General features: G+C 53.6%; 1 protein-coding gene across 11 annotated transcripts in view; it reads right to left on the bottom strand.

Moving 5' to 3' along the window:
- Nucleotides 1–666: 666 nt before the first annotated feature.
- The window catches only part of PLA2G6 (phospholipase A2 group VI), a 55,693-nt gene continuing 31,812 nt past the window's right edge, over nt 667–24,547 (bottom strand). For 9 of the 11 annotated variants that reach the window (XM_046646651.1, XM_046646659.1, XM_046646653.1 and 6 more), the window contains exons 8-17: nt 21,027–21,135; nt 19,780–19,941; nt 17,862–17,940; nt 15,266–15,429; nt 13,224–13,374; nt 4,206–4,342; nt 3,661–3,815; nt 2,272–2,439; nt 1,665–1,738; nt 667–1,488 (exon numbers count right to left, since the gene is read on the bottom strand). In XM_046646651.1, coding sequence (XP_046502607.1) covers nt 1,344–1,488; nt 1,665–1,738; nt 2,272–2,439; nt 3,661–3,815; nt 4,206–4,342; nt 13,224–13,374; nt 15,266–15,429; nt 17,862–17,940; nt 19,780–19,941; nt 21,027–21,135 — 1,344 coding nt within the window. In that variant the 3' untranslated portion in view covers nt 667–1,343. Of the gene's footprint in view, nt 1,489–1,664; nt 1,739–2,271; nt 2,440–3,660; nt 3,913–4,205; nt 4,343–13,223; nt 13,375–15,265; nt 15,430–17,861; nt 17,941–19,779; nt 19,942–21,026; nt 21,136–24,547 lie in introns of those variants that run through there. The other 2 variants (XM_046646660.1, XM_046646661.1) reach the window with 2 other exon arrangements.

Raw genomic sequence — 24,547 nt, 5'->3', positions numbered from 1 at the left:
CTGAGCACGCGTGGATGGGCCACTCTCCTACGTTACCTCCTCCTCAAGGACGAGGCTTCCCCAGGCCAGCCAGGACCCCTCCCTGCCAGTACTGCGCTGGGCACTGCCCACCCTATGGGACCAGAGCTGCTCAGCGCCCTCCTCCAGGACCCTCCCTGACAGACCCACCCCTGGAGGCCAGGTGCACAGGCGGGTCGTCACTCTGCTCAGGCCTCGCTCTACCCTGAGCCCTTCAGCCCTGCACCTTGAGGGCCAAGGTGCCCATGTCCGCTGCTGCCCGCCCAGCTCCTCCGCCTGCCGGAGAGGGGACAGCACAAACCCTGGAGTCGCACAGACCTGGGGGCAAACCTTGGCCCTGCTCACTTGCTGTGTGGTTGGCCTGAGCAGCCTGCCCTCTCTGGGTCTTGTCCTCTCCCTCGGCAAATGGGGCTCTCCCTTGCCCCACACCGTGGGCCAGGTGGGCCTGGCTGCCACCTCTGAACACCCTCACAGGCCTGATTTGGGGAGGCCTGGAGAAGAGAAGAGGTGTCCCCACTCCGGGGAGCCCAAGAAACAGCATCTGTGCGAGGAGGCACAGGAGGATGACAGTCAAAGCTGAAGGTCAAGGCTGAGGGTGCTGGTGGGAGGGAGCGGGCACTCACACAACAGTGCACACAACACAGGCGACCTGGGATCAGACAGTTTATTTCACAGTTTGCAGGCAGCCCCTGGCGCCCCTCCCCATCATAAACCACGTCCTGTCGGGAAAAATAACTTAAGTCATAGGAGTGACCTTTGAGAGCTGAGGAGAGCTCGCGGGGTGGGGCAGCTCTGAGGGGTGCAGGTGGCTGGGCGTGTGTTGAGGAGCAAAGTCGAATGGGGCTCCAACTCCTGGAGCCTGGGTTTCCCCTGCTGACGGGGTGGGCGACAGCCCCTGCTTCAGCCCTGCTCCCAGGGAAGAGGGCAGAGGGTGGCAGGGGTCGCTGCACTCCCCCGGGGATCTAGAAGAGCCCAGGGCCCTCTGGGAGGCCGGGCTTGGGCAAGGCAGGGCTGGGGACAGGCCCGGGCGCCCTTAGTGTTAGAGCCGACAGGGCAACGGGCCTGAGAGTCAGTTGTCCTTGGCAGTCAGGGAGAGGCCAGAGTGAGGCTCTAGGCTTTGTAAGCCTGGAATGACAAAAAGTGCCAGAAGGTGGGGACCGAGGGGAGAGAGGCCTCAGGAGCAGCCTCGGGCAGGAAGCCTGGCCCCTCTGAGGCCGGTCTGTGGACATGGAGCTGCCTGGGCCCAGCCCTGACCAGCTCGCCAGGCCTCCCCAGCAGGGGCTGGGCAGGTGGGTGGGGTGGGGGCGGCTGGGGGCTTGGTGGCCTCACGGCGAGAGCAGCAGCTGGATGAGCTTCTGGAACTGCTCCCGGTGCTCATGGATGTAGACCTCTGTCTCCCAGAGGGCGTTGACCAGCACCGAGTCGTTGATCTCGTCCAGCATGATATCCGTCCCCAGCTGGGGGTTCAATCTGTCCAGGTCAAGGAGGAGGGGTCACCCAAGACGCTAGGCCCAGGCAGAAGACAAGAGCTAGGACTTGGGGAAAGGGAAGGCCATGCCCTGGGCTGAGGTGGGGAAGGTCGCCAGGTCCGGTCAGGCCAGGGCGTGGGGCTGGGGCCCGGGGGCCAGTGTTGGCCAAGCCCTCACCTGAAGTACTGGATGCCGACCATCTCGCACCAGGCCCGGGCGCGGTCCACGGCCCGCCCATCTGGATCTGTGCACTGGCGAGAAGCAGCCCCTGTGAGCACCCAGCACCCACGGCACCCACGGTCCCTTCCTGGGATCCCCAGGGTCTAGTCTGGCTTAGCCACCCAGCAGTAGAGAGACTGGGCGAGTCCCCTCCTTGGGCTGCGGCGATGTCCCAGCTGTGCAATCAGAGGGGCACAGTCTGTGGTTTTCACCGGTGGCTCAGCAGTGCCCGTTCAGGGTCACTGAGCATGGGGGGGCGGGGCTGAGTGGACAGGCCCCCGCGTCCCCCGCCCCCTGCAGCTCTTGTCCATCTGACCTTCTGGGCTTCCACATGGGGCTGTGTTTGAAGGAAGGGATCCATAGGTACAAGACACTTGAAATGCCCTGCTGTAGGGTCCCTGCCAGCACTGAGACTGAATCAGGGACCCCCCCCCCAACACTGAGCTGGCTGAAGAGGCTTTACAGAGCCTCCTCGACAGCCAGGGGCCCCCAGAAAGAGGATGAAGGTGTCACCCTGGGGCTGAGACCCTGAGGGAAGGGGGCCTGGGGAGGGGCCCAGACTCACACAGTCCACCACCATCTTGCCCAGTTCCTTGGCCCCAAAAACAGTCTTGGCCAGTTCCCAGGGGTTGCTGGGACGGAAGACATCCACACAGGTCACGGGCACCTGCGGGGACCTCCCTGTCCCCAGAGAGACGACGACTGAGAGCTTCTTCACCTTGCTGTCCTGGCCCTGTTGGGAACAGGACAGGGGTGGTTGGAGAACCTTCCCCTGGGTGGACCTTTCCATGGTTAGGGGCACCCAGGGGTGAGAGCCGCTGGTTGGGGCCCTGGGGGAGCGTGATGGGGGGACAGGCCTCCTGGGGCAGGAGCACAGCCTGCGCTGCCTCTCCCCTTTGCTCCAGAACATGCTCTGCTGCCAATCTGTTGGGCGACCTTGGTGAGCCACTCCTACCCGGGCTCCCCATCCACAAGGGGAGGTGGCTTGTATCTTCCCAGGAGCCGTCCCCATCCCAGTCTCTCACCATGTCCCTCCTTCTCCAGGCAGCCCACCATGCCCCATCTGGCCCCTAGAGGGCACTCGCCTCTCCCACTGCCGAGCCCCTGCATCTGGGGCTTCATGATGACCACAGTGATAAGGACAGCCAGCAAGCTTACAGCATGCTTGGGGGCAGGCACTGACCCTAACCCCATACAGATAAGAGCGCGTGGGAGCCTCACAAGGGGCCCCAGGCAGGTAGCGTCGGCAGCCCCTGCAGGGGCTGAAGCAAAGCCCAGGCAGAGCCAGGACTCAAACCCGGAGGCCAAGTTGCTCCTGGGCCCGAGCTCACACCACTGCACTGCACTGCCTCTCCCAGCATGTGGGGCCTCAGCCGCCTCTGCGCTAAGCTCCTCGGGCTGAGGGCCACTTCTCTTCCTCTAGATCATGGACTCTGCACTGCCCTCTCCCCAGAGGCCACAGGATGGGGTCCCCTCCTCTGTGAGCCCTTTCTGAGCCCCCGGCCGCTCAGCAGAGGTGATCCACCTCCTGGGCCCCTGCCCAGTCCTCTGTCATAGCACCCGAGGCACTTGGAGGGGCATGTCCTTGTGCACAGACTGTCTGCCCTGGATGTGAGCTCCTTAAGGGCAGGCGTGTGTGCCCAGGCTGGGCACAGGGGTTAACACTGGGACTGGCATGTACTGGTACACGTGCTGCCCTCCCCACTCACAGCAGACACTGTTAAGTGACCATAACACTCTTCACCACTCAGTCTACATTGGGCCTCAGAATCCCTCTTAGCACAGTGCTTCAGGCAGACGCCGCCAATCAAGCAGGGTCAAGAGTGAGGTAAAATTGCTGTGAGTGCACAAATGAATAAACACATAAACTGGAGTCAATCCTTAGGAACACTTGCTGAAACAGGGGTGGCTGCAGTGGGCACTCACATCCCCTCTGACCTGAGGTGGCTCTCACCTTGCGGATCAGGTCCTGGTTGTACTCATGGATCTCGGTCATGGCGTCCAGCGTGGGGTTGTTGGCTAGCAGCCCGCCATCCAGGAAGCGCCCGTTGGGCCGGAAGTAGGTGGGGGCTGCCCCACTGCTTCGGGCTGCCCGCCACACCAGCTGGTCTGGGGGTGGGGAAGGAGGGTGGCCCAGTGGCACAAGGGACTGGTATGAAACCCGCATGCTTCAGATCTTGGTGTGTGTGTGTGTCGGGGGGCGGGTCTGCGGGAAGAGGGAGAGGCTCAGAACTGCTCAGCAGCAGGACCGACAAGGCCATGCCATCTGGCCCCGCTGGCCTGGTGGACGGCAGGGTGTGGCTGAGGCTCCCCGGGCCAGCCTGAGTCCTGACGGCTCCCCAGCCCTGCCTCCCTCAGCTGATAAAGACTCCTGAGAGAAGATCAGGCCAGTGGGTGGGATGGTGGTGGGCAGGGTGTGCCTGGTGGCAAGCCCACGACGTCCCCCGCCACCCTGCAACCTCTCGGCCAATCACCACAGATCATCAAACGTGGTTTAACCTGAGGGCTGCGTTGGAGGCTTCAGGTTAATATTCTGGCTGAACCGAGGCTCCCGCACACACTCCGGAGCCTCGTAATTCCGGAAGAGGTGAAGTTCAGCGGGCTGCCGGTCCGACAGCGTCCCCGTCAGCATCACCCTGGGGAAAAACAAAGAGCAGACGGCTGAGGTCACTCCCCGACCCCCTCGCAGCCCAGCTCTGGCAATCTTCATTCAAACTGCCAGTGGCCTGATCCTTAGACCCAGCGATCCCACTTCTGGGAACTCGTCCTAAGACGCTCTCACACGCGGGGGGTGGGCACGCACAGGCTGAGCAGCATCGGCTGTTAAAGCAAACGACTGGAGACAACTGACACGCCCGCCGCGGACGGGCCCTGGCAGCGCGGCTCCCCAACAGCGGTCTGTGTCAGAACGACCAAGGAAGGCTGCAGGGACTGACAGGCAGCGAGCACCAAGACCCATGGCTAAGTGGAAAAGCACGGTTCAGTGTTTCGTATGCCCCCATTTATTTAAAAACAAAACCCGAAGAAACCTGTGTACCTATCTGCTTGGTCAGAGGCTAGCTCTGGAAGGGCCCCGGGCGGCACCTGCAACATTGCGCTGCCTCTGCGGCGGGGGCCGCTGGGGGCTGCAGCCCCGGGACAGGAGTGGAGGAGACTTTCTACCGTGTCACCTTGATACGTCTTCAGTGTTCCACCTGTCCGTCTACAAACCTATTAAAGACGACTCCTACTTGTCTTGAGAGATGCGACATCCTCAAATACTGCGGGAGTGGAGACGGGCACAGCCCCCTCGGAAACTAGTATGTATTAAGACCCTGGCTCCCTGATCTGGGAATTCCATTTCGGAAAATCTGTCCTAAAAGAATAATCTTAGCTACAACTGGAAGCTTCTTGTACAAGGCTATTTGTTGCGGTGTAATTTATTATAGTGAAAAATGAACCCATCTAAATGGCAAGAACAGAAGGGGTAAGGAAGCAATGGGATGTTTTGCAGCCTTTCAAAGTTATGCTGGCGAGGACTTCAGGGCAACACAGAAATGTATTTGTGATGTCATCAAGAAAAATACAAAAGAAAGGGAACAAAACACTCAACCTAGGGAAAAAAGATTAGTTTTCCACTTCTGGGAATATTGCGGAGAGGTTATTTCAACAACTTTCCCACTGAACCAAAAATTAAATGCTGGAAAAAATCTTTTAAAAAATATTTTTAAAAGCATAGAAACCTGCCAAGACAGAAAGGACAGATGAGGGTAAACCCTGAGGAAAAGGAAGAACCCAGAGGGGTAAATGGAACACAGACCCTGCTGGGACCTGAAGGCAGACACCAAACTCAGGAAATCTGAACCTCAGTGCTGATGGCCTCAAGGGACCGGGGGGAAAAGTCAAAGCCCCGGGCCCAGCCAATGTTAGGGTCTAATGGGTGACCCCCACATTAGATTGGGACGCCTAAGAGCTACACTCTTGGATAAGGGTGAACCAGAAATAAACCTGCCCCTTTCCTACCCCTAGAGGCTGCAAGGAAAATTGCCATTGGACAAAGGAGGTAGAAAAAAAAATCCCTGAAAATGTATAACCACAAACTAACCCTCCAGTGAATTTTCAGTCTAATTTCACATCACCTGGGGGGAGTTTCAAAACCTTCATGCCAAGAACTCAGTTACAGTGGCCCCAGATGGCAGTGTGCCTAGGTACCCGGAAGAGACAACACAAGACACTCTGAAGAAAGATACTGTCATTCTGGGCCTCACAGAAACTGCGCATATTATTTTTCAACACTGAGGAACACCACTACACAGTTCAAAAGAAAAGTGTGGGGGCACACACAATGAAATAAAACACCATGAACGAGAACCAGCTTAAACCAACATAAACAGCAAAACATACCTACACAGACTGCACATAGCTGAATCCTCAAACAAAGATTATAAAACAGCTGTGCTTACAATGTGTAACGACATCAAAGGCAAGCTTGATAATATCTTCAGGGAATAGGGAACTATAAGCAATGACCTAGAAGATTTGAAGAAGAACCAAAGAGTACTTCTAGGAATTTTTTTTTTTTAAAGATTTTGTTTTTTCCTTTTTCTCCCCAAAGCCCCCCAGTACATAGTTGTATATTCTTCGTTGTGGGTCCTTCTAGTTGTAGCATGTGGGACGCTGCCTCAGCGTGGTCCGATGAGCAGTGCCATGTCCGTGCCCAGGATTCGGACCAACGAAACACTGGGCCACCTGCAGCGGAGCGCACAGACTTAACCACTCGGCCACGGGGCCAGCCCCTAGGAATTTTTTAAAAATACAAGAGAATATGAAACTCAATGGATGGGTTAAAAGGAAAAATTAGATAAAGCTAAAGAGAGAATTAGTGAACTGGAAAACAAGTAAGAAGAAATTAACCAGAATGCAACCACAGAGAGAGAAAATGAGAGAACATACAGGAGAAGTTAAAAGACATGGAAGATACACAAAATCTAACATATGTTTAATGGTCCAGAAGAGAGGTGAGAGGAAATTAGGAAGAGGCAAGGGTTGAAGAGATAATGACTCAGGTTTCCAGAACGGAAGAAAGGCACCAATCTAAACACTTAAGAAGACCACCAATTCCCAAGCAGGATAAATTAGAAGGAACTCACATCTAGATATATCATAGAACAACTGTAGAGCACCAAAAACAAAGGAACAAATAAACAAAAACATCCACAGAAAAAAGACCCATTGCTTTCGAAGGAGTAACAGATTGAAAGTGACTTTGCAAGTGCAACAATGGAAGCTAAAAGATGATAGCATGATATCTTGCATGTCCTGTAAGAAAATCACCAGCCTAGAATTCTATACCCAGCAAGAATAAGAGTAAAATAAAACTATTTTCAAACAATTCTGCTGGTGGAGAATTCACCATCAGCAGACCCTCTCTAAGGGAAAGTCAAAAGAATGTCCTTTGGGAGAAGGAAAGTGGTCACAGATGAAAGTCTGAGATGCAAGAAAGAATGCAGAGCAAAGAGGTGACACACATATACATACACATACGCATATGCATCCGCGTGCACATACACACACACACATCCATACCCAACGGTGTGCTGCAGCCAGCTCAGACTGGCCTTAAGAACCTATTGCTAAATCTCAGAGCTGGTTGTTAAGCTGTTGGTAGCTTAAAACCGACCATGGTGGAAGTATTTATGCCATGGGAATTGGCAAACACTACAAATCTGGGCTTCTTTCCCTCAAGATTTGGTTTACCAGCACACCACTGGCTAAAACTAAATGAAAGCCAACTTCAAAAAATAATAATAGGGCCAGCTGGTGGCGCAGTGGTTAAGTTCACACGTTCTGCTTAGGCGGCTGGGGGTTCGCCGGTTTGGATCCTGGGTGTGGACATGGCACTGCTTGGCAAGCCATGCTGTGGTAGGCGCCCCACATATAAAGTAGAGGAAGATGGGCATGGATGTTAGCTCAGGACCAGTCTTCCTCAGCAAAAAGAGGAGGATTGGTGGCGGATGTTAGCTCAGGGCTAATCTTCCTCAAAAAAAAAAAATAAATAAAATAATGTCTTGTGAGGCTTAAAAAACAAGATTGATTTAAAATATGGGAAAACAGTTATAGATAAGATGGGAAAGAAACATGGAATTAAAGTATTTTAAAATCCTTTATCATCTGAGGGGAAGATAATGGTATCAATTAAATTTAGGCTGTTATAAGTTAAGCATGCACTAAAAAAAAAGAAATGAGTGCATAGAGTTCAAACTACTGGGTGGGGGGGGTGGGGGGTGGGATGTAATGATTAAAACTATTCAGTAATTCCAAAAGAAGGTGAGAAAGAGAAAAAGAAATGCAGAACAAAATAGGATGGCATATATCATCCCAAATATACCAGTAATTATGTAAATATAAATGGACCAGCCATATAAACTATTAGACTAACTAGGTTCTGGAGTCAAACCAATCAGCTAAACCAGACTTAACTAAGTAGTTAAATTAAATGAATATATTACTACACATTAAAAATCTATAAATGGACTAAATGCTCCAGGTAAAAAGAAAAAGTGACAGATTAGACAAAGAACAAATCCAACTATGGGCTATTTATGAGAGATACATCTAAAACACAGGCTTCCAGAAGCTGGGAGGAAAAAACAAGTACCGATATACCATGGAAATAGAACCAAAGAAAGCTGGGATGACTCCATTAATATCAGACAAACAGGCTTTAAAACAAAAAGCATCCCTAGAGACAAAGAGGGCTGCTTCCTAATAATAGAAGATTCCAGTCACCAGAAAAAAAAAACACAAAAATGTAAATTTCTATGCACTTATTAGCATGGTGTCAAAATATTAAAAGAAAAATTGACAGAACTAAAGGGCGAAAAGGCAAAAATTCCCAGAGTAGGAGATTTCAACCTATCACTCTCAATAATTGACAGAAGTCGACAAAAACTAGTAAGGATATGGAAGATTTGGAAATTTTAAACAACATTCCTAGCCAATACGCCTTAATCAACATGTATAGAACTTGGCACCCAACAAATGCAGAATCCATATTCTTCTAAATTACACATGGGGCATGCACAAAAACTGACTATAAAGGCCACAAACCAGGTCCTGACAAATTTTAAAGCACCAAAATCATATAGAGCATGTCCTTTGGCCACAAAGCAATTAATAAGAAAAATATAACTAGAAAATCCCCTAAGTTTAGAAACTGAGAAATGCACTTTAATAACCTATAGTTAAAAAAGTTATAATGAAAATTAGAAAATATTTTGAACCAAACAATCATAAATCTGCTTACAGGATATAATTAAAGCAGTACGGAGAGGAAAATGTTTAGATTACCCACACATACAGCTACGTGCATATATAATATATACACATATCCAGTAGAACAGAAAAAAGGCTGAAAATCAATGAGCAAAACATTTATTTCAACAAGTTTAAAAAAGAACAGTCAAGTAAACCCAAAGAAAGTACAAGAAGGAATAAAGATAAGAGCAGAAATTTAATGAAACAGAATACATACAATAGAGAGCTGACTGGTTTTCTGAAAGACTAACCCAATTGAGAAGCCTGCGACTAGACTGATCAGGAAGAAAACAGGTGGCGGAAATACGGGGAATGAAAAGGGGCATGACAAGCGATGATGCAGACGCTGGGAGAGAGTAAGAGAATATTGCCAACGACTCTACGCGAGTGAATTTGAAGATCTGATCAAATGGACACGTTCCCAGAGAAACAAAACCAAAACCAACTCAAAAAGACACTTAGAAACCCTAACAGTCTTAGAACTGTCAAAGAAATTAATCCCATCATCGAAAACTGTCCCTCAAGCAGACGCCAGGCGGAGAGCACTTCACTGGCGGACTCTCCAAAAATCCAAGGAAAAAGTAAACTCACTATTATACTAACTCTTCCAGAAAACACCAAAAGAGGAAATACTCCCCCAAAACCAAAACCCAGCAATCCCCAAATGGGGAAACAAAGATCAAGCTCACTCATGAGCATGGATGCAAAATCCTGCACTAAATCTTAGCAAACTGAGCCCATCAGAATTCTCTCTGCATAGGCACCAGGAACGGACAGCAGGGACTCGAGCAGACGTCGTGCACCCGTGTGCACAGCAGCCAAAAGGTGGAAACGGCGCACACGTCCATCGACAGACGAAGGGATAGACACAGTGTGGTACAGACATATAATGGAATATTCTTCGGCCTTAAAAAGGAAGGAACTTCTGACACGCGCTACAACCCAGATGAACCTTGAGGGCATTATGCTCAGTGAAAAGAGCCAGACACAAAGACAGACACTGTCCGATTCCACTTCCATGAGGTGCTCAGTGCAGTGAAACTCAGAGACAGAAAGTAGGATGGCGGTCGCCGGGGGCTGTGGGGAGGGGATGGGGAGTTGTCTAACGGGTGCAAGAGTTTCAGTTCTGCAAGATGGAAGAGTTCAGGAGATCACTTACACACCAGTGTAAATACAGTTATCGCCACTAAACCGTACACTTACAAATGGTTAAGATGGGGGGCTGGCCCGGGGCAGAGTGGTCAAGTTCGCACTCTGCTTTGGCGGCTCGGGGTTTGCAGGTGCAGATCCTGGGCGCAGACCTACATACTGCTAATCAAGCCACGCCGTGGCAGTGTCCCACATACAAAAAGAGGAAAACTGGCACAGACGTTAGCTCAGGGACAATCTTCCTCACCAAAAAAAAGGTTAAGATGGTAAATTTCATGTGATGTGTATTTTACCACAATTAAAAATTTTAAAGTAAATAAACAAATGGTATTTCTAAACACCAGCTACAGTTAGAAAACAAAATGTTTAAAAATGTATTATTTACAGTAGCACAAAACACATGAAATACCTAAACAGATAAAAACAACAGATGCGTAAGATCTCTACAGATAAAACCATAAAACTGTACTGAGAAACTCTGAACAAATGGGATATTTTACTAAGTTCTCTAACTGAAGATTCAGTGTTTTCAGATGTCAATTCTCCCCCAAATAAACTGACAGATTCAATGTAATCTCAACCAAAATCCCACCAGGATTTGATTTTCTGTAGAATTTGACATCTGATTCTACAATTTATATGGAAGCCTTTTAGGTGCTTTATAAATAATAATTTTTTTACTCCTCACGAAAACCCCAGGGAGCAGGTGGTATATTATTCCCACTTTCGAGAAGAAAAGGCTACAGGGTGCATGCTCTTAACCACTCGTCTACAGGGCCTCCAAGATTAGCCACGGTCCTCGTGAAGGAGGACAAGGTGGGAGGCCCGGCTGCCCCCGACACCAGGACTTACTGGAACCCTGTGGAGTTAGGGCTCTGGGCTCTGGGCACAGGCACAGACGTCCAGCCCACGGAACAGAGCTCAGCCAGCAACAGACCCGAGCAAGGGCCCTTGACCCACCGTGAGGGAGGGAGGCCTCCAGGCGGCGAGGGAGAGCCAGACTTCACAGATGAGGCTGGGAGACCGGTTATTCAGGTGGAAACATGAAATTGGATCGCTCCTGATACAAAAACCAATTCGAGGTTGATAAAAGACCGAAACAGGAAAGGCAGATCCAGAGAGCTTTCGGACCTGACACAGGAAAATGGCTCCTGCCCCAGGATAGGGAAGGGTTCTTGAATGGACGTGAAAAGTACAAACTACAAGATGGAAACATTTCTAAACTCTATCACTTCAAGAACATCCGCTTATTACAAAACGCCACAGAGTGAAAAGACAAGGCAGGGAGTGGGAGAAAAGATTTCAAATCTATATACTCATCAAAGGACTAGTTTTCAAAATATAAAAAAGATTATTAAGAGAAGACTCCTAACTCCAAAATCACACAACCCAATTTTGCCAAAAATAGGCAAAACATTTGAAGAGGAACTTTACAAAAGAAGAAATTCAAACGGCCTTTAAATATTGGAAAAGGTGTTCAACCTTCCCAGTAATCATGAAAATGAAAATTCAAACCAGCAGAGACACCATCTTACTCCCTCAAAGATTTGTAAAGATAAAAACATTTGAGGACAATCAAACGCTGGCCAGGATGCAGAGCAACAGGCCTCTCGACCTGGCTGACGGGGGTGAAAACAGAGGCCGCCACTTTGGAAGACAGCTGGGCGGAATGTAGGCACTAAGGCCACGCGTCCTGAGACTCGGCAACTCTCCTCCTAGGCGTGGACTCCAGGGAGGCTGGGACACGCGTGGGTCAGAAAACATGTCCACAGATGTCCACCACCACGCTCTGTAGGAGCTCCCAACTCCCCAAGGGTCCATCGAAGGCATTCGGGGAAATAAACCGTGGGGTGTAGTCACAGGACGGAACCCTGCACAGCCTCACCCAACAGCAGAGAGGACGATGACAGACGTACACTGACGGAAAGAAGAGAGAACACGCCAAACGATTCTGTCCACACCCAGGGACACGCAAGGCCGAAACCATGCTGTTCAGAGTTCCACGCGCAGGTAGTGGAACTGCACGGAACAGCCGGGAAACCTGCTTCACACGGGTCAGGAGAGGGGCTACCCTGAGGGGGCGTGGGGGACACGCTTGAGGGGCTTACGAACTTGGCTGGTGGTCAAGTGGGTGTTTGTTTTCTAATTATTTATTGAGCTGGTTTATGTACTTTTCTAAACGTATGTTCTATGTCACCATTAAAAAAAGAAAAAAATGTCTAGGATGAATTATACAAAAATGTTTCCAAAATATTATCTTATGGTTAATATATCATGGATGACACATTCCTCTTCTTTTTACTCTCTGTATTTTCCCAGTTTTCTTAAAAGACTATATATGCTTCTTAAAATGAAAAAAAAACAAGCTTTAATATGAAAAAAATCTTCCCCAACCCTCCAGGCCTCATTCGTACTTCACTTCCTCCAGGGAGCCCTCCCTGACTACCTCCTCCTCAGTCATTTCTCCCTCTTGCTCCCATTGATGGTTGGTCAGTTGATGAACACTTTTCAATGGCCTGCGCTGGGGCAGGCCGTGGGCTAGATGCTGGGGCTACAGGACAAACAAGGTGTTCATGTTCCTGCTTCAGGGAGCTCATGGTCTGGCAGATGAGACGGGCATCAGACAGACAACAAAGTCATTCTGGGGAAGGGAGGACTACAAAGAAGTAGCCATGCTGTAGGCTCTTCTGGAAGCTCTTGAGGGCACGCTGCCTTGCAGGCCTGCCACGTCTCAGGTGATTTATCTCCCAACCGGACCGGGAGCCTTCCCACCTGCTGGTCGCGTGCATCACCGCCACGTGCATACACAGTGCCTGGGGCAGAGCTGTGCTCAACACGAAGATCCCGAGTGTGGTGGACCAGAACTGACCCTTCTGACCCAGGGATGTGCAGTTTGGGTGGAAAAGCATGACACACAGGTGGAGGGTGTTCTGCACCCGTGCTCTCAGGGAGAAGCCCCGCTGACATGGAAGCAGCTGCCCTCCATCACCCCCAGCTTTGGTGAGACCAGGCAGGGAGTCCTGTCCCCAGGGAACCGCGCAGGGGCGCCCGGCTCCCGCCCAGGAGGCTTACTTGGGCTTCTTGACGTCCGTCATCTTGGTGTGCTCTCCAAACTCCCGCTTCAGGAACTCCTCCAGGGGCCCCGACTCATAGGGCCGCGAGCCCCGGAACACCTCATCCTTCATGCGGAAGTACAAGCACCGCATGTAGGCCATGGACTTGCCTAGGAACAAGGGGGTCGGCCGGAGGTGGGGGTGACACGAGGGCCATGCGCCTGACCGAGGGCCTGGGCCCAGGCCAGCTGCGGGCACCAGAGGCCAGTGGTGGCCGGAGGAGGCCAGAGAGGGGCGGATTAAGCCAGCTGGAGCTCCCGGGCCCTCTTTGCCACCTCCCACACAGGAAGAAGCCCCCCTTCAGCAGCCCCAAGGCTCTGTACTTAATTTTGCATTCATAATTTTGTACTGTTTTCCTTTAAAAAGGGCCCTGAAAGTGAAAAAGCTTCCACATCTAGTTCCACTGTTTGTCGAGGAACAGAAGGGCCCACCCTGTCCTCTGAGGCTCCGGGGACAGACAGGGTCAAAGGGGCAGGCTGTGGGCCTCACTGGCCAGAGGTGGCAGCAGGGGGCTGGGGAGAGGGGCCTTCTGCCCATGGGAGGCTGCACCAGGTGGCCTCTCAGATCCCTCCCATAGCCCCGGAAGACAGAAGCCCTGGAAGGGGGACAAACGTCCCCTGCAGAAGGGAGGGACGCACTGTGGAGGAGAGGCTAGAACCTCTGCCCACTGTGCCCTGCCCCATGGGGCGCAGGCAGACCCCTGAGATGGCGCCTCTCAGGAAGACAGGAACAAAGACCAGAGAGGGGCCGTGGGGCCCCTGAGGCCAAGGGAGAGACCTGGTCCTGGCTCTGCTCTGACTCACTGGGTGACCCTCTCTGGTCCTCAGTTTCCCCATCTATAACCTCACAGGGCTATGGGGAGAACCATCAAAATGAAGTAAACTGCTGGGGCAACAAGTCCTGGCAACTTGCTCACTGAAGACCCTCCTCTTCCCAGAGGCCCACGGGACGCTGCTCCCAGCAGCCACCTGGCCTGGCTCTGCTCCACGTCCCTGCACACCCTGGACTGCCAGGCCATGGCCTCCTTCCACGGTGAGCCCCAGATGCCTGTGCCTCCCCGACCTGACCATGCGCCTGGCTCAGCCCCATGTCCCTAGCACCCAGCACAGTCCTGGCTGGCAGGCACTGCTGTCCCCGAAGCAGGGGGTCCCTCTCCTGGTGCCTTCAGGTCTGGAAGACATGCTGGAGAGCATGGAACCCAACCGCAACCAGGGCAGGGATTGCTGGTCAGGGGGGCTGAGGCCGAGGACGACTCCTGCCGGGGTGGGGCTGGGCCCTCTTCTGGGAGGGGCCCCCAAGGGCAGACTCTCACAGCCCCGAGAGCTCCATAAAGGAGACCCCACTTGAGTCAAGACAAGGCCCACTCAGAAGTCTGTCCAGTAAGTGAAGTGCCCTGTCACCTTCGTGAAGCTGCAGTGAAAGCACACTGCACCAGTGGCCTGTGGCCTTGGGAAGAGCTGGGCTGGGAGTCTAGGGGGCTGGCCCAGTCCCAGCAACCCCTCAGATGGCCTCTGTGACTCTGGGTCACTTCTCTCCACTACGGCCTCAATTTCCCAGCGGGTAAATGAAGCGTGCAGAGTAGGGCTCTGACATTCTGTGACTTAGTGGCTCCTCACTCCTGAGACCATCTGCTCCACCTGCCATCAGAATAGTTTGCCTTATTTCCATCAGGTTTCAAGGCCCTGTGGTGCCTGGCTCGCAGGGGCATGGGGAGGAGCCACTGATGCAACGGATACAAAAATGCTTCCTACACTGAAAGGAAGGGCACCTGGTTCTGTTCTCCATGGCTGGGCGGGGGCATCAAACCCCAGCCCAACCCCCCAGCCCTTCTCCTGCCAGCCCTGGACCCCAACACCCTCAGGCGCCCCACAAAGGGCTCAGAAGTGCTGCCCTCCCCCACGGCCCTCTGGGCAAGGATCTGAGACACACTCAGCCCGCTCCAAGGGCTGGTCTACACACCCCACCCTGCCCCGCCCCCACTGCCCAGGGGGCTGCCCTCACTGTGCAGAATGGCCAGGGCCAGGATGCCCCCGGTGCTGGTCCCTGCCACCCAGTCAAAGAGGTCCTTGGTGGCGATGCCTGAGGCCTTCTCGATGGCGATGAGGAGCTGGATGATGACCAGGCCTTTCACACCCCCGCCGTCCAGGCAGAGCAAGTGGTCATGGCTGCAGTGGGGACAGCAGTGGGAAAGAGAGGGTTTCACTACAGCCCGGCCCTTCACCTCCCGCACTTGAGCCCATGTCCCTGAGCATCTGCACTGTGGCAGCTGCAGCCACGTGAGCAGGTGAAGACCAAGCCCTCACAGCCTGTGTGTGACACGGGGGGGGGGGGGGGGGAAAAAAACCCCCGCGGGGGGGGGGGGGGGGGGGGGGGGGGGGGGCAGTGAAAAATGTGACAGAGGAGGGTGAGGGGGGCAGGTGCAGGGAAGGCCTCACTGGCCAGGCGCCACTTCAGCAGAACCCTGGGTCTGTCCCCCAACTCTGGACAGGGAGCTCCCTGGGGACAGGTCTAGATTCCCAGTACCAGGAGCCGACGCCAGACAAAAGTCTGATTTCAACAGGCTGGTATCCTACAGCTGGCCAGGAATGGGCAGAGGAGCAGGGTCAGGACCCTCCATGGGTGGGGGGGAGCAGCAGGGGAGGGAAGAGAAAGGACCCTCTATGTGCCAGGAGCTATTAGGCTGTGAGGGGCTTCCACCAGTATGAATTCATTTAAATGTCCCAAACCCCTCTGAGGCAGGCACTGCCTGTTAACCCGCACATGTCTGTGCAGGAATGAAGGAACGAAGCTGAGGTTAGGTGGCCGACCAGAGTCACACGGGTGCTAAGTGATGTTGCGGGATCTGGACCTGGGGCTGCTGACTCCTGAGTCCCCCACTCTCCAATACGCCCTGACATGCCTCCCTGGGTCCTGCCATGCCCAGCTCCTTGCCCCAGGGGAAGCCCTCCACAGTCTGTGCTCAGAGCCGGAAACTTCCTGTTGGTCTCCTCCTCATCTTAAATGTCACTGCTGGAAGAAGCCTGCCCTGACGCAGTCAGGACCCTCCAGCTCCGCCCGCTGCTGCCTCAGCCACCTCCTCAGGGTAAAGCACTTCTCACTTCCATAAGGAACCATTTCTTGTCCTCTTGTTTACTGTCTTTCTCCCCAGCTGGGCTGGAAGCGCCCTGAGGGCAGGGACCAGCTCTGCTCTGTGCAATGCTACGGATCCAGTGTGCATGGGACGTGCCCAATAGGCAGCTGGTGAATGAAGGCAGCCAGTGTGGCCCGCCTCCAGGTTCCCTCGTCTTTTCCTGGACAAGCTGCCCAGCTCTACAGCAAGCCCAGAGGGTGGCAGGGGAGGCTGTGCTGTCACTGGAGGCCTGCAGGGCCCCTGGCCAGGGGGGCCAGAGCAAACATGCAAGAGCCCTTCCGAGCACGCGGGGCTGGCAATAGAGGGATTGACCCAGGGAGCAGGGCTGAGCTATGTAACTCAGAGACCCGCGTGCGGCGGTCCCCACAGGGGTGTCCTGACTCTCGCCTCAGCCCCACCTCCAGGGAGGGTGCTCAGGCTCAGGCAGACTCCCTGGGTCTTGGTGGAAAATCTGCGTCCTCTCCTCCAATCCCTCTGGGACCCTCCTAATCCCTGCACAGACGTGTGGGTGTGCACAGCATGTGCAGTGGGAGGCAAGGGTGAGAACGCTGATGGGCAGTCACCCCCAGGGCACATATTACAGGGCGGCAGTGAAACAAGTGGGATATGCCAACTGGAGGCGGCTCCTTCAGGAGAGGAGAAGCAGAGTGGCGAGGTGCGGCTGCCTGGCCCACGGAGAGGGGCTGCATCTGCTTCCGGGAGGGAATTTTCCCTGCAGGGCTGGACCAGGGACACAGCCGGAACAGAGGCTGCAGTCACAGAAAGGGCATGGACTCAAAGACCTGGACACTCACTCTGTGACCTTGAGGGAAGCACTTAATCTCTCGGGGACTCATGTTCTGCATTTGTAAAACAAAGCTACTAATACCCCCCAGGAGGGCTGTGAGGAACACGGGATAGCAATAAACAGAAGAAGCCAACTGTCTTACGAAGGGCGGGGCGGGCAAAGCATAGTCAGTGGGAAACACGTTTGTCCTGGTAATTTGCCGAGCCGGCAGGCACTGATTCTAGGCGCCAGGGAAGGTCCTCCAGGACAGCGCTTGGGCTTCTTCTCTTTGTGCCCATCACCCAGGCCTGCCTGCCAGGATGGGCCTGCGTATCCAGCGGGTGCTTGGGAAACCAGTCCACCCCACTAGCTCTGTGGAGGGAGGAGGGGTCCAGAGTGGGGTGGACTCAGAGGCAAGTAGGCTCAGCACTTCAGCAACGGAGGTCTCTCTCCAGGGGCATCGGGGCCATCTCCCTGGACAAACCACGACAGGGCCACAGAGGGCAGGGACAGGACTGCAGCCAGCTCTACTGTGTGACCCAGAGCCTGCACGGTCACTGGTGAAGCAGCAGGCCCAGACTCTCTAAAGACTCAGTCTCTTGGCTGTGAGCTACTGAAGACGTGAGCTCCCACGCAGGGCTGTGGTGACGACTAGACAGGAGCCCGAGCCCCCTGTGGGGCCCCCTCCCCCCTCCACTTACGTCCGCTTCTCGTCCCGCATGGAGCTCAGGATGAATGTCGGCTTCCGGGCCCGGGAGATGTGCATGAGGTCCTGCAGTTCTGCGAGGCACAGGGCAGGGTGGGCTGGGGCCAGGCAGGGGCCAGTCCCTGCCACCCCGAGGGTCCTGAGAGCGAACTGGAGCTGCGCCCTCCCACCACTGCCCCTAGCAGGAGCATCTGCCTCCTGCCCCCAGGAAGGGCTCTTTGTCCCAGGATACAGCTAATCCAGAGCCCACAGGCCCCTCAGGGAGAAACGGGCTGGAACGCAAAGGGGAGCCCACTGCTCTGGGAAGGGGCCCCCCTGCCCGGCCTCCCCGGCTTCTCCTCAACGCCGTCCTCCCAAAGCCCTGAAGCACAAGCGCCCCTGTCGTGTCCTGCGCCTCGCAGTTCACAGAACGCTCATGCATCGGGCCGGCACTGCCGACACCCGCCATCACCAGAAGCATCATTCCCAACCCACAGACGAGGCTCAAACAGGTTACTTGACTCGTCCAAGGTCATTTAGACAAAACGGCTGAGTCAGGACGTTCCTCGGGGTTTAACTCCATGAATGAAGGGAGATACCCCGACCATTCTTCAGATGCCCCCGGTCCTGATCCCAGGTCTGGAAATTTCCTCAGCGGCCTAGGATGTACCCGTCCACTCTGTTCACGTTTTCCCCTGTGCCCAAGGTCCACCCAATGGAGTAGCTGCCCTCGTGACAAGCAGCCCAGCCCCAGGTGCCTGGCCCAGCGATGCCACATCATCCAGATTCTGTCGGACCCTCCCCACCACTGTGCATGGAGCAGAAAGCAGCAAAGCAGGAAGGCAGGCTGCAAGGCGGGGTCCCCTCAACCAGGGCAAGTGGCCAGAGAGTGGACCAGATAAGCAGGCGACCAGCCGGGAGAGGCAGTGGACCGAGTGCGGGGAGAAGGCGGTAAGGAAGGGAGCATGTGTCTGGGTGTGCAGCTGAGAAAGAGAAGAAGAGGGAAGCAGAGCTACAGCTAGCGGGTGTGGCCAGGCTCTGCGGCCCTCTAGGGCCAGGGCATTACCCATCTGATGCCGTGCCCAGGCCCACCATCCAGCCTGGTTTGGGTGACTGACTGCCTGTAAAATTGAGAGATAAAGATTGGGGGCAGGTCCTGGAAGTGGATGGGCAAGGGGCAGAGAGAGGCAGAGCCAGAAGGACTGACTGTGGCTGGGCTATCCTGTCCAGAGGTGCTGGAGTCTGCTTCGCCAACAGCAAAAAAAAAAAAAAAAAAAGCTGGCTTGCCAAGGGTCAGCTCCTGACTGCCCTATTCAGGGGACCCTGCTCCCAAACAATCTAGGGCCCTGGGTGGGCCAGCCCACAGAAAGCCCAGAGAAAGGCCCCCCGACTCCTAAGGGGCCGTTTGCACAGGCAGTAACGATGCACACAGCAGACTGCCGATTGCCTGGCCAACGTCAAAAGCCTGTAGGTCACTGAAGGGGCTGACGGGGGAGCACGCGGGCCTCAGGCCTGACGGAGACTCAGCAGTGTGGCAGAAACACTCCTCATTGAAGCCAGAGGGCCAGCGACAGCGCTCCTCACCGCCCACCCTGAGCTCCCAGGGGACACCGAGAGGCCACAGAAGCGCCCACCTCATGGATGCCATGGGGATGCCCAGACCTGAGACCTGTGTCCAGGACATCCTCTCAGGGAAGATGGACTGTGGGCCATGAGCCAGGGACCCCCCCCCCCCCCCCCCCACCGCCGGCCTCAGGGCTCTGTGGGCTGCTGGCTGCCTCCGGAGGCTACAGATCCCGCTCCACCCTCCCTAGCTCCCTTCAGCGACTTCTGCCCTGGGGCCTGTTTCCTTCTGATCAGGACTGCTCTCCCCAAGTGCCTGAGAACCAGGTGGACAGCAGGACAGGAGGGACCGTGACAGGGCAGAGGCCTACCTAGGTTATTTAAGCTGATCGGTGGGGGCTGAGATCTTTCCAGGGAGACGCGGTGGTGTGCTGCCGCGGAGCCCTGCTGCACGGGGACCACCGAGACGAGTGGCAACTGGCAGTCGGCCCCTACAGTTCTCAGCAGAGTTAAGAGCGCCTTCCTAGTGACAACTTCTCATGGTGTGGGGAGGGGGAGATCACACAGGATCAGAAACGATGTCAACATACAAGTGAGAGGCCACTCCTTCCACACACGTCCCCTCTCCTATCCACCAGGATGCCTGGGGACATGGGGGAACCGGGGTGCCCTGGAGGCCTGACCCCACCCCGACAGGTGTGCTGACTCTGGTCTGTTACAACCAAAGCAGCTTCCTGGGGCACACGCAGCTTCTAGGGCCAGAGAAGGCACCGGGACTCAACCAGGGCAAAGGGAAGAAGTCGGTGTGGCCCTGCCCAGGTATTTTGGGAATTCCCTCTTCCCCTTTGACTCCAGTCAAGAAAGCAGGACTCCCACCTCCATGGTCAGCAATTTTCACAACTGCTGAATGGAGAGTCCCTTTCAGAGCTGGAAAGGGACTAACCAGCTGGCCAGTGGGCATTTCCTCCCATCTGACGGATGGGATAACTGAAAAGGATGCCACAGAAAGTAGTGCGCACATGCACGCACATGCATGCTTGTATGCACGCACATGCACGCTCACACACACTATCGGGCAAATACCCACAGCAACCTCCACAGCTCCCTGAAGACCTCCAGAGGGGGCTCCAGTCTTCTAAGGAGGGGGATCTGCTTGTTCCAGCCCTGAAGCCAAGGCTCGCCGAGCGAGCATGCAGTGCGTGCAGCATGCCTGTGTGCACGAGGGCATGCACACGTACTTGCAAAGTGCAGCGCATGCGTCGACCCATGGTTGTTCTTGCAAGTGGTCCTATTAGTGAATTCCCAGGAGTGGGGAAGAGGGCTGTTGCTGCTGCCTATCCCCCCGCCCTGGGGGTCCCGGCACCCTGAGGTGGGATGGGGGCCCCACAGAAGAGGATACTGGTTTGGCAAGCTCCTTGGCGGGCTCCTTCTACCGGTCAGGACCCCTGTTCTTGGCAGAGCAGGCTTCCCCTCTCAGCCCCCCAGCCACTCAGTGCAGGGAGCAACTGGGGGCGGGTCCTGGACAGGACGCTGGCACCCGAAGCCTGGGACTTCCCTCCTCCCTAGTCCCTGCACACACCCCCGCCCCTAACCTGGTCCCAGAGGGCAGAGCACATACGTTTGCTGATCTTGGAGGCTAGTAAGGCAGGAGTCTCCCCAGAGTCATTTGGGGTGTCCACCTCTGCTCCAAACACAATGAGGGCCTTGACCATCTCCACGTTGTCTTTCTGTTAAGGATGGAGTAAGGGGAAAATAAGCCACAGCTCAGAGAAATGAAGAGAAAAAGGACCCTCGGCCTCTTCCACTCTACCCATCAGCCCGGTGGGGCTCTCATCAGCACAGGGAGACACCGCAACCCTTTGATCTGAGCCCCTCCAAGGTCTACGCTTGAAGGTGGTGCCCTGACAAACAGGCTTACGAGCATCCCCAGGAGAGGGTTTATCAACCCCGGCAGGAACTGGAAGTGACCCACCCCAGTCCCCACCCCCACCAGCTCCTCCTTGAAGGAAGCAATGCATCTATTACCCCTGACCCAGGAGCCATGGGGAGACTGAAGGGTCAGCTGCTGATCGCTTTTGGGAGTAGCAGGGAGAGGGTGAGTGAGCAAAGAGAAGGCTGGACCCATCCGGTCCAGGGTGCCAGTTCCAAGGGGGTAACCAAGCACAAGTCCCCCAGTGGCAGCCCTGAGGCACGCTCCCCTCCACACAGCACTAGGCAGTGAACATTTGGAGGCTGGGCGGCGGGGCAGGGCATGGCTCCCAGGACAAACCAACTGACTGGCTGCTGGAGGCCTGAGCTCTGGTCTTACCACCTCCCTCTTCTCGGGGCCTGACTCCCTTGCCCGGAGAATGAGGAGATGGAATGGAGTTTTCCAAACAGTTGTTTATGCACCGTGAGGATTTATATGGGCACAGCTAAATATGTGCATTTTAATCATGAGTTATGCACTTTGTTTCTGGCTACCTTCTATTTGTGGCACCGGTTTACAGCTTACGGTAGTGATAAAGTCCTGCATCGCTTAACGACGGGGACACATTCTGAGAGCTGCGTCGTTAGGCAATGTCGTCTTTGTGTGAACATCATCGCGTGTGCTTACACAAACCTAGAAGGTACAGCCTACTACACACCTAGGCTCTCTGGGACTAATCTTATGGGACCACCGTCATATATTCGGTCCATCATTGACGGAAATTTTGTTATGCAGCACGTGACTGTATAACATTTCCTTCAAAATAAATTTAAGTAAGTTTAAAAGCAAGCCAACTTAAAGAAATGATTAAGTACCTAATTATAAAAGTGGTTCATGAATGTGCCAGAAACTGTGAAAATGGTATGCAAGTGACTGAAGAATGGGAAACCATGAACCACACCTGCAGTTCTCAAAGTAAGATCCGTGGACCCATGGATGCATGAGACTCTTCAAAGGGTTTGCGAGACTAAAACTGTCTTCATAAAAATATCAAGATGCTGCTTGCCAGGGCTGGCCTGGTGGCGCAGCAGTTAAGTGCACACGTTCCGCTTCTGCGGCCTGGGGTTCACCGGTTCGGATCCCGGGCATGGACATGGCACTGCTTGGCAAACCATGCTGTGGCAGCATCCCACATATAAAGTAGAGGAAGTCGGGCATGGATGTTAGCTCAGGGCCAGTCTTCCTCAAAAAAAAAAAAAAAAAAGATGTTGCTTGCCTTTTGCACCTATGATGTAAAAACAATGGTGGATAAAACTGCTGGTGCCTAGCACCAAGCAAGGCAGTGGCGCCAAACCAACAGTCATCATGGTTTCCTCTCTGCCACGCGCTCACAGTAAAAGACAAAGAAATTAATTAAAAAGCCAGCCACTTAAGAATGCCCCTGATGAAGCAGTAAGAATTGTTAATTATTTCAACTGCGACACTGCGTGTTCAGTGTCACAACGTGGAGAGCATGGACAAAGCTTTCTGTGGTTTACCCACGCATGACGTTGTCCTGAGGAAGAGCGCTCGTGCGATTGTTTGAGTTGCGAGCAGAACTAGCTGCTTCTTCCCACGGAACACCGTCTCTACTTGAGAGAACAGCCGACAGACAGACCACCATTGTTCAGCCTCGGGTATTTAGGAGAATTTCCCAAAAGCGAATGCAGTGAGTGTGTCACCTCAAGAAAAACAACCGGCAGTATTTTGTGCCAATGATAAAATCCCAGCTTTCAAACAAAAATTGGAATTCCGGAAAACTTCTATGTGACGTGACGGGCTTGACAGTTTCCCAAAACTGAAAGACTTTTCTGATGAGATCGGTGGTGATATTTACAGATGTGGGGTTTTGAAACTGTATAAGGAAATGGGTCAACATTTGGAAGCCATGCGTACCTGGTGAACCAGTATTTTCCAAGGATGACACGAAATCGTGCATGGGTAGAAAGATCCATGCAAAGCGCAAGAGATGCCAAAGGATTTCAAGGTAACAAAGTGTGAAAAGTCACGGAGATGGTTTTAGAGCGCCCACTGGTACCAACCTGTCAGAAACTACCCCCCATCGAGTTTCAGTGTAATAGCGAGGAAGAACATTCTCGAGGATCTGAAAAGGCACAGCTACACATCTTGTCCAACTACGTATCTAGGTGAGGCCAGATTTTCTTCACGTTCCTCAGCACACATTCAACAACATATAGCAACAGAATGAACGTAGTAGAAGATGGGAGAATCAACGTCTTCTCCGAGGCCAGGCACTCAAAAGTTTCGCCAAAATGTAAAACGACGCCAACTCTTCTCAGCCGGTTATTTTTTGTTTTGGAAAATAAAGTTGTTTTTCATAAAAAAACGCTACTTATGTTAGCATGTGATTGGTTCATTATTATTTTTAAATGAATTAATAAGTATTTTGAAAATGTCTCACTTTTAATTTCTAATATGGTAAATACAGACACACAAAAATCCATATAAACAAAAACTCTTTGGGATCCTCGGTAATCTTTAAGAGCATAAAGGGACCACATAGACCAAAAAGTTCGAGAGCTGCTGAACCAGATCATTCTAAGGGCCCACTCAGTGCAAAAAACGTCCACGGTTTCATTTCTAGTTTCCGCCTCTTGGGCAACAGTATCTCCTCCATGGTTATGGCCTTCGGTATAAAGCAAGATGTCACAGAATTTGTCATAAATCTACTTCTTTTAGAGTCCCAGAGTCTCTCCGATTCTATCCCTCCGAGACTGGTGTACATGTGACATTGCTATAGCACACACACACACACCCTGCCTGTAACGCAGTGACACTCCCTCCCCGCATTTACCATGTTCGTGCCGTAGTCGTCTAGCCAGATGGCAGGGGCTCTAAGGGCAGGGACCGTGTTCTACAACAAACCAAAAAACGTGGCCAACACCTCCCATGGGCTACTGAGATGTTCAAGCAGGCCCTGCCTTCCAGCAGCCACGGTCCACCAGGCAGGCAAGAACAACATGCAGATGGACGTCTTCCCCTAACGGTGCCGGGAAGGAGGAACATCTGTGGGAGGCTCACTCCGCGCCAGGAGCTGCGTGTTGTTAGACATTCCTCAGACCAGCCGTCTACCATTTACTCCCCTCACTCTGCCACCCGGGTCCCTGCACCTCCCCTTTCCAGAGGAGGAAATCAAGGCAGACAGAGGTGACGTGAGTTACCCAAGGTCA

The sequence above is a fragment of the Equus quagga genome, chromosome 19 (genome assembly GCF_021613505.1).
Source record: "Equus quagga isolate Etosha38 chromosome 19, UCLA_HA_Equagga_1.0, whole genome shotgun sequence".
Taxonomy (NCBI): Eukaryota; Metazoa; Chordata; class Mammalia; order Perissodactyla; family Equidae; genus Equus; species Equus quagga.
Note: the sequence above shows the minus strand (reverse complement) of the source record. Positions and strands in the feature narration are given on the sequence as shown.